At 42.0% G+C, this 12,226-nt stretch overlaps 1 protein-coding gene across 4 annotated transcripts in view; it reads right to left on the bottom strand.

Annotated features, from left to right (window-relative positions):
* Positions 1-669: 669 nt before the first annotated feature.
* The window catches only part of RCL1 (RNA terminal phosphate cyclase like 1), a 36,268-nt gene continuing 24,711 nt past the window's right edge, over positions 670-12,226 (bottom strand). For all 4 annotated transcript variants that reach the window (XM_053295943.1, XM_053295942.1, XM_053295944.1 and 1 more), the window contains 2 exons: positions 9,046-9,149; positions 670-1,032 (listed from right to left, as the gene is read on the bottom strand). In XM_053295943.1, coding sequence (XP_053151918.1) covers positions 882-1,032; positions 9,046-9,149 — 255 coding nt within the window. In that variant the 3' untranslated portion in view covers positions 670-881. The remainder of the gene's footprint in view (positions 1,033-9,045; positions 9,150-12,226) is intronic.

The raw sequence follows: 12,226 nt of genomic DNA, 5'->3' as shown, positions 1-12,226 counted from the left end.
TTATTAAAACTTTTATACCACCCTTCCAGAAGGCTCAGGGCGGTTTACATTAAAAGTAGGTGAAAAGTGGGGAGGAGGTGCCTTTTGCAAGCACAAATACAATACGTGCATATACCCATAATAAAATATGGCCTGCCACTCTCCTGTGGGCAAATGGCACTACTTCCTGAGTCACAAACTGTTGACTTACAAATATCCACACATAACAACAAAACTCTTTAACAGGGTTAGGCAACCTTGGTTCTCCAGCTGTTGTTGAATTACAACTCCCATCATCCCCACAATATGGTGGGGGCTGTAGTTCAATAAAAGCAGTAGAGCCGAGGTTGCCTACCCCTGCTCAATAATCTATGTTAAAGAAGTCCCAACGTTACAAATGCCAACCTGCACAAAAATTGTTGCTCTTTCGAACTGTGATGTGTGTCCTGGAAGACTTACTGCTAGCATTAATTAATAACCCTTACCACTCCCCTTGCTTTCAATAGAGAAGTGTGTCAGATAATACATGGGTTAATTGAGATTACCATATGAGGAAGAGCTTTCCAATGTTGGGAGAGGGAAATTATTTGGTGGGGTTTTTATTTTCCAGCCCCATCTACATATTTCTTTCAAGTAATTATGTTTACGATTGTAGCCTTCCTTGAACAAAGATCCACAAGCCAGTCACACTTGATGTTTTTACAAAATCTTTCAGAGGGTTTATTTTGACAGAACACAACTACAGTACTGCTTTGCAAAGTGGGGGCAAATAAGATACATACAGAACATATATGTTTGAGGGCAGATAAACACATACAAAGTTTTTAAACAGAATTATCTTCTGCATAACAAATAAGGTTAAATATTTCACATCAGATTTTACTCAATTTAAATTACAAATGCTATTTTATTGTCTTGCTAAGATTGGAGAATCCAATGCCAATACATGTCATTAAGACTTTTTCACCACCTTTGCAGTCTTCGCCAGATGATTTGGTTTCAATTTTAAACATAACCTGGAAATAGCTTCTCAAATGGCGCAGAAACTCAATTCTGAAAAAAGGAAAAGCAGCATACATGAGCTTAGAACTATAAACATCTCACGATGTACTATGGTTAGGTTGGACAACAGCTAAATTCCAGCAGCAACATCTTCAAATAAAAATATTCACTGGATAACATTTTATAAATGAGTACTTGCTTTTAGGGGTGTGCATGGTCCATTTGTTGCAGTTTGATCCGAATTTAAACTGAACTTCACTAAAGTGAACCAGCTTGGTTGAACCGATTGGCTGGGCATGTTGGTTCAACAAACCAGCTCTGGTTCAAAGTGGCTCATGCCCAAACCAGTCTGATTTGTGGCAGTCTGGTTTGCAAGCTAACCAGTTCTGCACATCTCTACTTGCTTTTCCAGGACTGCACACCATAACATATAGGAAACAAGAAATAAAAATCACAAATGATTTAATGTTTTAAATTTAATTTATTTAAAACAGCAGACTGATTGAGCTAGAACACATTTATGGACGAATGTGATAGCTTACTTTTAAAAATCCAAATACTAGATTCCAGGACATATTTGTTGAATATGAAAAGTTCCAACATGTTGGATATTTAGAACTAAGCAACTTCAACATAGTTTTAGCATATTACTGGTAGCATTCAGATTAGCCTTGTGGTAATGTTGCTAGCATAAGGATGCAGCACATGGTTACTGTGTGAAGGAATTAACCTCTATTCTAGACTAGTTATTGCACTAACACAGCCTCTAGCTCTATCTATCTATCCAACTATCTGCATATGCATAAATGGTGAACTTCTTGCACAACATGCATACAGGTGATTCCTCTTCTATGAGCAGTAGTGCAACTTTGCTGAACACCACAACCACAAAATATGCTACCTACTTCAAATATTTATATACTACTTTAAAAAAAATGTTCTCAAAGTGGCTTTACATAAAAATAAATAGATAGATAGAGAGAGAGAGAGAGAGAGAGAGAGAGAGAGAGAGAGAGAGAGAGAGAGATGGCTCCCTGTCCCAAAAGTGCTCACAGTCTAAAAAGATACACAAGGTAGCACCAGCAACAGCCAGTGAAGGAATGCTGTGCTGGAGCTGGATGGGGACAGTAGCTCTCCCTCTGCTAAATACAAGAGAATCACCACTTTGAAAGGTGCCTCTGCTCCATGAGCATTACTGTAGATACTGCTTCCAGTATTCAGCCAGTGCTGTTTTTTGCAGTTTTTATTTTCAACTTTGAAACAGTATTTCTAGATATATAATACACTGTACAAACCAACGAAACATTACAAACGTGGGACACTATCCAACTGAGGTTAAACAGTTCCTATTGATTCAAATGGAAGGACATAAACATGAGCTTAACTCTCTTAGAGAAATCAATGGGGCTTAAGTTTGGCTAGATTGTACACAATAAATTACAATAAATACAAAAATAATTCTGTGTACAACTCATAAACATGTTTCAAAATGGTGTTTTACACAATGACATTCCCTTCACTATTCACTTCATGCTTTTCAAGTTATTCACCATTTGTTTTAATAACAGTTGCACAACTTCAGCCCTACAGCTGCTGTTGGACTACAACTCCCACCATCCCCAGTGGCCAATAGTCAGGGACAGGGTGGATTTGATTTAAATCAAACTGATTTAAATCATGATTTAAATCATGATTTAAATCACAAGCAGGGTGGATAAAAATTTAAAAAAATCCGATTTAAATACAAAAAAACCAATTTAAATAAAAAAAATCCGATTTTTTTGATTTAAATCCGATTTTTTTGATTTAAATTGGATTTTTTTGATTTTTATCCACCCTGCTAGTGATTTAAATCAGTTTGATTTAAATCAAATCCACCCTGGTCAGGGATGATGGTAGTCCAACAAAAGCCAGAGGCGAAGTTGTGCAGCCCTTATTTGCATCAATACATGCATGCTGGTCTATATTTAGAAGGACTGGGGAAAAATCTCATACCTCAAAATGTCAGTTTAGAGATATGAAAGCACAGTGATGTAAGTAGAGAGCAAAAATAGAAATGCAGACTTCTCTTTTGCTCCATTTTCGACAGGCAGGCAGGCATAGAAAACTAGAACCTATTAACACTTCGTTACTACTGGAAGACCCAAGTGTACTGCAAGTATCCCTGGACAGCCAGTTTGTTAAAGAGACGACCGTTCTCTGGTATATCCACAACAGAATTATTTAGCTATGTCACCTATACAAAGCAAAATTCTCTTCCATAGTCCCCTAACTTATATTTGGGGAGATCACAGCTTTTCACATACTTCGCATATAAGAAAAAAGGGGGTTGCGTGGAATTTAAATTTAAACAACATTATTCACGGGGTGGGGGGAGGCAGACAGGCAGGCATCACTTTCAGAGGCAGCAATCTTCAACCTATTCGGCAACATTTTACTCCTTTGATAAAACATTTGAGTATTTTGAACTCAGACCCCTTTGATAATTTATATCCCACTTTTCTTCCACGATCAAATTCAAGGGAGCATATAGGAGGTTCCCAGGCAGTCACCCACCCAGGCACTGCCCAGAGTCAAACTGGCAGAGCTTCAGCAAGATAACTGGGTCATGTGCCTCCCGATTATGCACTGGGCCCTTTCTATATTTACTCCAACTTCCACCAACTTCACACTCCCTCAGCTCCATACCAACAATCTGCTGGATGTGCAGATCTCCTTGTGTGCTGGCACCTGGTTGTGGCCCCCAATCAGTGTTCTCTCTAATTTTTTTTCCATCGGTGTGCGGAATGAGTTTGGTTCTAGGTGGTACTATCAAGGCAATGTGTGCGCACATGCATTCAGAGTGAGGCCTTCCTGATTCAACTTGAGTGGGATCTAAAATTTACTGAGTGGACATTAAAAGAAAACAACAACTTGTGAGTGGGCACACGTGCACATGCCTTAGAGGGCACACTGCCCCCTGTGATATTGTGCATTGGGCAAAAAGCTACAACGGGCAAGGAATCGGGAGAAGGCAGGTTTGGGAGCAGGAAAGAAAGAAAAAGCAGGGAGATAGGTTTGCAGTAAGTTGTCTACAGCCCCTTCCTTAGATGCACAGATGAGTCAATGAGAATGACTGACAGGCATACAGAACATGTCAAGGTTGTGTTGAACACCAGGCTTCCATGCTATGGATCAATGCCCCACTCTGCCCCATCTGTTAAGCATGCATAAAGGCTAGACATGTCAAAATACAAGCAGTTCAGGTAAGAACTAATCTGCCTACTTTCGGGGTACATGAAGTCATCACAAACCATGCCTTTCAGGTGTCCCCATATGGCACAACATCTGTACCAAGTTTGGGGCAGGCCTTGAGAAGTTGTTGGGGACAGGGACACACACACACACACACACACACACACACACACACACACGAGCAAGGGAATCTCATAAGTGTACTTTCCATGTGGAAAGTAGACTTTAAAAGAGAGAAAACTAGATTCTAGAAGCCAGATTCTGCAACAGATATCTGAGGACCAAACTAACAGAGAATTAAATGTGTGATCACCTAATTTGGTGTTTACTTTAGAGTCAAAATAGTAGTCACATGGAGGTCTAAACCAGATGAAAGAAATGGCACATCTGGGGCCCCAAGGCAGCTTTCAGTAGGGTGGGGTGGCGTGGATCTTGAATGGGAAAACAGTATGCATATAAAGGGCTACATCCCACCCCCACCCTATGAACTTGATCAGGCCTCTGGGTGGCTATTTGATTTTAAAGTATTAAACTACAATGTAAGACAGTGACACTAACGTCTCTCACCTAATCTGGCCTTGAACATGTTCAGAATTTAGTGAATCTAAAACTGAAGGGGATCAACAACTATAACTACAGGACTCAGACGGATAGAGACACTGCACATGGCATTGAAAATAGCCAGGAGCCACTTAGAGCCTTGAAACACCAGAGCAAAACATCATCTGCTAGTTCCAGGAGAAGAGAGCGGAGGTGGGAAGAAGTCAATAGAAACAAAGTTCTTGCCATATGCTATTGGCTATGAAGCAACAAGATCGATGGGAAGTAATGGAAAGGAAGAAAAGAGAGCTGAGAAGCTTCATTGGCCCATTACTGCTCTCATTTTTGACTGAAGAACCACCTTGGAAAAATAAAGCCCTAATTGTACCAGTGCTAGGACAGTTGACAAAACAGAGATGACAAGATAAACAAGCTGCAACTGTAGGACTTAAAGAGCTTGATAGGAACTTCTTACCACTGACAGCAGAGGGCAGTGGAAAATACTGATCAGAATTTTTCAGACATTTCCTCTACCAACATTAAAGAGAAATCTATCTCAGTATGTTCCATACTCAGATAGTTTTGTTGAGCACCACCCTTGCAATATAGTTTATTACTTCCTAGAGAATACAGAAAGATATAGCTGTGCTCACGCACATCAATATGAAATCCTGGGAACCTGCACTTTTGTCGCTAGAAGGGCAAGATCCTTTTCACAATCATCGTTATGTTTGCACCACTAGGTTTCCACCTGCACAGAAGCCACGATTGGGAAGTCTGACAGCTCAGGGCAAGTTCTCAGTAGCATTTCTATATGCTACGTGGCAGCAAACCTTGGTTTGCAACCTAAGACAGGGTGCTGCAGCCAGTCCTGGCTTTCCAATGGACTGTAGGCACATTAGCGCCTTACATTTTGTGTGTACGGAAGTGATAGGCATGCACATAAGAATGTGTGTGAAAAGGCTCAATCTTACGGTGATGGAAACAACATAGGGTGAGGTTTTGTTTTTTATAAGCGAACATAGGGAGAACATAGGAAGCTGACATATACTGAGTCAGACCACAGGTCCATCTAGCTCAGTATTGTCCACACAGACTGGCAGCAGCTTCTCCAAGGTTGCAGGCAGGAATCTCTCTCAGCCCTATCTTGGAGATGCCTGGGAAGGAACTTGGGAACCTAGATGATCTTCCCAGAACGGCCCCATCCCCTAAGGGCACCTTACAGTGCTCACACATGTAGTCTCCCTTTCATATGCAACCTGGGCATATGATGCTTAGCTAAGGGGACAAGTCATGCTTGCTACCACAAGACAAGCTTTCTTCCCTTAGAAATGGGATGGGTCTTCACATACTATGGATCAGAGTTCTTCTTTAGGACTCATCAGTTTCTGCAGCCCCATAAACTTAGCTATCATCCTTTTTAAAAGGATGAGTTCACCCACAATCATGAGAGTTTTGTGGGAGGGTCATTCAGCAACTTCAGTACTGAAGCTAAGCGAGGCCAAGATCCAGCACCAATCGGCACTGGAGGAAACATCAGTGAAGTTCTGAGGTCACTGGCACATTCCTCTTGCTTTCTTCTCTTCCCCGTTATATACAATGCATATAACCAAGGAATTTGGGGACTGGGAGACATGCTAGTTGTGAGCAACAATGCCTACAACAGTGTTCTTCATGGTGGCACTGTACTAACCACAGTTAAAATCAGCATGTGGAGTCTTCCTTCCAGCTCCCTTTTATATTCACACAATAATAAGCAAATAGACATAGCATGCCTGACATGTTTCTTCTCTTGGCACCCCAAAACAAAATGGAGCTATATGGTTTCTGCATGTTGAACAGCAAAGGAAAGAGTTCTATTGTGCAGCAGCGGTTATTTTATTTTTAAAAAACTATTATTTGCATGGAGAATCAGCTTGCAGAAGTGCTGATACAGGACTTTGGCCCCACATGATAATGATTATGTGAGACACACTTTTAGGCCAACAAACTTTAGTCCCCACTACGTGAAAGTGACCTATTATATTAACAAAGACTATAAAAGCAGATGGTCTTTGAATGGCAAGCAGAAACCTATCAATTATCGGAATCAATATATATTTGAATCCACATGGCAGGACTTTAATATAAAAGAACATATCTTGTCCATACTATTTGAATGACATGCTTTTCACAATGCTGTGCATTGCAAAATTTGAAACTGTGGGCGAAGACAATTTAAAGAAAGAACTTGTGGAGAAAGATTAATCAAAGTAGTTTTTTTTAAAGCTACAGATCACCTAGTATAAACAACCTACATAACTTCATAGTCATTTTGCTGCAAGTCATGTTGACTAAAAACCACCAACATGAATTACTTTAAAAGTAAAACAAGTTTCTAAACCTGAGGTATAACTTGCAGTAGAATCTGCTAAAAGCTGTAAAACCAGGATAAGACTGTGTGTATCCTCAGGATTTTATTTATTTATTGTTAAATTTATATAGCGCCTTTCATTAAAACAATCCCAAGGCGGTTTACAGCAAAATTTGAACACAAGATGGTTGCTGTGCAGTCTCCCAAACTGCAAGTCTAATCAAGCATTCACCCTTGGAAAGACTAACACTCTCCTGAAATCCCCCCCCCCCTTACCACAGTGTTTCTCAAACTTGCCTTTTCAGGTGTCTTAGATTAGTGGTTCCCAGCCTGGGAGCCTCCAGATATTGCTGAACTACAACTCCCATCATCCCCAGACACAATGTATAGCTGGGGATGATGGGAGTTGTAGTTCAGCAACATCTAGAGGCCCCCAGGCTAGGAATCAGATCTTCTACACCCTCTAAGCTCCCCGTGTGTGGTGCAGCTCCCTGGCACCACACACAGGGCCACCTCACATACTTTTTCTTCCTGTGCTACTTTGCCTTCATCCTCAGGTCAGTCTTCAGGACTCAGCATGTCTGTGCTGGGGGGGGGGGGCAGTGTGCCCATTAAGAGCCCCTGGTGGTGCAGTGGTAAAACTGCCACCCTGTAACCAGAAGGTTACAAGTTCGATCCTGACCAGGGGCTCAAGGTTGACTCAGCCTTCCATCCTTCCGAGGTCGGTAAAATGAGTACCCAGAATGTTGGGGGCAATATGCTAAAATCATTGTAAACTGCTTAGAGAGCTTCGGCTATAGAGCGGTATATAAATGTAAGTGCTATTGCTATTGCTATTAAAAAAAAATTATGTGTGCCCCTGGATGAAGAACGTTGGGGAAACTGCCCTGTGCTATATATAGGACTCAAGAATCTACAACCTCCTTTCAGCAAACCCAGCAGGATTACCACATTTGCAGGAATCCTCAGCTTTACTCAAGCTCAGTTTATTAATGGTCGCTTGCCAGTCTTTATTACCAAGATATGCACAATTGTTTGTGTGCCTCCATTTACTGACATGTTTGAGAACTGCTGGACTACTTCCTAAGCTCTCTCGTCACATCACCTTGAAGCCTCTCCATTGGCTTCCAAGGTCAAATGCCAAGGATCAGTTGTAGTTCTCCAGTATATCACATCTCATTGTGATGGCACCATCATTCTTCAGTTATCACAGTACTGTACCTTTCACATATACAGCATCGGTACCATGATAACCGAAAAAGGACAGTTCACAGTCTAGTTGTTTAATACTATTCCCAAATGGGTATACCAGCAAGCACATAATACGAAGAACATTTAAAAACAAAGCCAAGCTATTTTTCTGAAGCTGAATCATCATGCCAGTTACAAAGCAAGTATGAACCGCGTCCTGATAATCGAGTCTCTATCCTCAAGTCAGAGCAAAGGTAATGCTACCTTTTACAGATGCTTAATACCAGTTGCTTTAAAAAAACAAAAAATTCCTCCTCTCACCGCCATATACACTTTGCAGATACACAAGTGGATCCTTGACAGTTTCTTTTGAAAGTTCACAGAACAAGTTAAACGAGAAATGTCAGCATCTCCAAAATACTGCTACTCTCTGCTACAGCTACTAGGAACAAGGGTCCGCAGGTTGCTCTAGGTAACAAATACCTAGCAGATATGTGTAGAATCCTCAGCATGTCATGGACAGTTTAATTGCTCTAGAACTATCAAGGAAGAAAGTTATTCTATGGAGTACATACAAATAGACACTAGGGAACTTGTGATGTTGAATTCTTCAACATGAAGTGCTAGTTCCTTTTGCAGCTACAAATTAAGTATTCAAAGCAACCACCACATGTTGCTCAGTGCAATTAGTAAATTGAACAGGACTGAGTAATTAGCTTCCAGAAAAGGGGAAAAAATGAACTTACGTGTATGGTGACAGTGGTCCCAATAGGACTTTGGAAACATCCTGCTGTCCAAGGGTCATAAGGAGCAGAGCGAGGGTTTGGTTTGTCGAATCTACACAGCCTCCCTGCAAATACGAACATTTTAATAATTAAGCTTTGTACTCACCAGAAAATAGGAGCAGGAAGAGGGAGGGAGGGGAGATTTGCTTAAGCCACAGAACAGCTTCAGCTCTCACATTTCAAGGGCCAAAAGATAAAACACAGATTTTGTAATGTTTGCCACATCCAAATGCACAGAAGATATTTGGGATGAGTTTTGGGACCAGTGTGGAGGAAGCTCCACATGACAACCACTGTTCCCTTGAACAGGGATTCCAGATGTTGTTCACTACAGCTCCCAACATACCCAGCTCCAACAGCCTTTGGCTGGGGATTGTGGGAGTTGTAGTCAACAACATCTGGGAATCCCTGTTAGAGGGAACGCTGATGACAACCCAGTCGCACAAATTAGTTTCCAGTGGCAACAACATTCACTGTGTCTTTTCAAATCCCAGAAAAAGGCAACTTGCAATGGGAAGGCAACTCCATGGTGACCCATTTCACACAAGCCTCTGCAACTGCTTCATACAGTTGCAGTTGAAGTTCCATACAAGAAGTGTGACCCTTGGGCCAATACAGGAAGGATGTTAAAGGACAGCAAAAGCCCTCCCCCACCATATTTAACATTTTTTTCTTTCTGCTGTGGAGGCGTAAGAGCTCTTCTGCAGACTTTCAAATGTTTCCAAATAGATAAAAGGCACTGGGCACATGTGAAAAAAATGGAGCAGCACCAAGAGCACACCTGTTGGTATATCCCAGTGGCCTTCCGGTTAGGGATGTGCAACACTGGGTTTGACTTGAACCTAGTTCAACTTGAACTGGCCCAGTTTGATCGGTTCGAGTTCAAATTGGACTGGCCCCTGGTTTGAGGGGGATGATCTGAATTTGAACTGGGCCAAGCCCCCAAGTTCCCCACCTTTTCTTTTCACTCAAAGAACTCCAAAAAGTTAGTGAGGCACGACTTGCCCTTGCAAAAGCCATGCTGGTTCTTCTTTAGCAAGACATGTTCTTCTATGTGTTTAACAATTTTGGCACCACTCCCCTTTCTTCATGTGTGCTGAACCAGTATCGTTTGAACCAACCCTCTGAGTTTACCATGAGAAACAGGTTCATGCCACAGGTTCTCCCAACACTGTGCTGTGAGGAGAAGATCTGGTCTTGTGGTAACAAGCATGAATTGTTCCCTTTGCTAAGCAGGGTCTATCCAACTTGCATTTGGCTGAGTGACTACACGTGAACATTGTAAGATAATCACCTTAGGGGCTGGGGTTGTAGCTTAGTGGAAGAGCATCTGCATGCATGTCCCAGGTTCACTCCCTGGCATCTCTAGGTTGGGCTAGGAAAGACTCTTGCCTGAAACCTTGGAGGGCTGCTGCCAGTCTGTAGACAATATTGAGCTAGATGGATCAATGGTATGATTTGGTATAATGTAGCTTCCTGTGTAGTTCACTCTAGCTGTAGCACAGAGGAGGATTCTCTAGAATTAGGGGGCCACTGTTGGGGGGCACCAAATCACAGATGCCTTTCTATTTCTCCATTAGGAATTATTGTGCAGTACAAGAGAGTGCAAGTCATAACAGAGCTTTTGTGAACTGGGCAGATTGACAGTATCTACTGCAAAAGCGTAAACGTTAGGCTAACACCACATTAATTCAATGAAGCCTGTATCAGTGTCAGGTGGATTGACACCTGCCAGTTTAGTGGCTTTCTTTCATAAGCCCATTGTTTCTCCTTCGATTAGAAACCTCAGTCTCTTTGTATATCTGCTTCTCTATAGAACTGTTGATGTAAACACACACACACACACCCCAAAAAAAGGAGGGAGGGAGGGAGGGAGAGAACACTTGTTCCCATAATGGATTTTGCTACAGTGTAGCAAGCTGATGGGCTAACCATGCTATGTACTCCTTTCAGGGGCTGCAATGTCTCAAGCAATCCCACTTGAAAGCAAGAAAGGTATCCCTGGGAGAATCCAATTTCTGGTGAACATCTGAAAAGCAAAACTGTAGCTTCTTCAGAATAAATGGATATGGGGGCGAGATGTATAAAGCACAGCGAAAGGCAGTATGCACTTATTTACTGTACCCTTTTAGGATACAAGCTAGATAGACACGGCATCACAGAGGAAGAGCTGATTCTATCAATGCAGTGTAGGCACACATTTGCTGCCTTGACCTCAGAAAGAGAAGATGGGAGGAGTATGGGTAAAAGTGAAATTACTTTCCTTTAAAGGACCTAGTCGGTCAGAGGAAAAGTCAGCACAATTATTTATATACCTAGCTTTTTCATCTGAGTAGTGCTATCCAGTGGTAATGAATAGTTACGGCGAGATACTGAACATTATCGCTTGACTCCTAACTTCCATGCACAGAGTTCTGCTCACAGGACAGGCTTTGCACTTTGTCCTCCAGACCAGTGTTCCCTCTAAGGCATGTGAATGCACACACAAGTCTTTTTTATGTCCGCTCAGTTGATTTTAGATCCTGCTCAGGTTGAATCGGGAAGGCCCCATTCTGAATGTACATGCCCACACACTGCCTTGATACTGCTGCCAGAACAAATCTCATTCTGCACCCAGATGAAAAAAAAATTAGAGAGAATACTGCTCCAGACAGTATTAAATCTACTCTTGAGGGCTGGAGGACCCTCCAGAACAGCATGGGATGTAGCACTAGGAGCTGTGCAGGAATGGGGGGGATGGTCAGTAGTCAGGGGAGACCCCCTTGCACAGTGGAATTGCCTTCTGCTCACACAGAAGGTACCTCTGGATCCAAATTGGCATTTTTAACATACTGATATAGTCGCAGTCTAAACTGAAGATAGCAAAAAATTAGGAATTGCTAGATCTTTGGTAGTGCACCACTTCTACAGCAAGTTAAAAACTGATTGCCCATTACAAAAAAAATCAAATGCTTAATAATTTTGAAAGCCTCAGCGGCTACCTTCCACTCAACTGCTATCAAGCAAGCAACACTGACCACCCCAAGGGTATGGCAGAGGTGTATAGAGTATGGAGTTCAGGACCATCTCTCCCAGCCAGTCCTGTCCCGTCCTGTGAGATCTTCTAAGGTTACCCTTCTTTCAGTGCCTGGTCTCAGATAGG

The sequence above is a fragment of the Hemicordylus capensis genome, chromosome 2 (genome assembly GCF_027244095.1).
Source record: "Hemicordylus capensis ecotype Gifberg chromosome 2, rHemCap1.1.pri, whole genome shotgun sequence".
Classification (NCBI taxonomy): Eukaryota; Metazoa; Chordata; class Lepidosauria; order Squamata; family Cordylidae; genus Hemicordylus; species Hemicordylus capensis.
The sequence above is the reverse complement of the archived record's forward strand: the minus strand, read 5'-3'. Positions and strand labels throughout refer to the sequence as shown.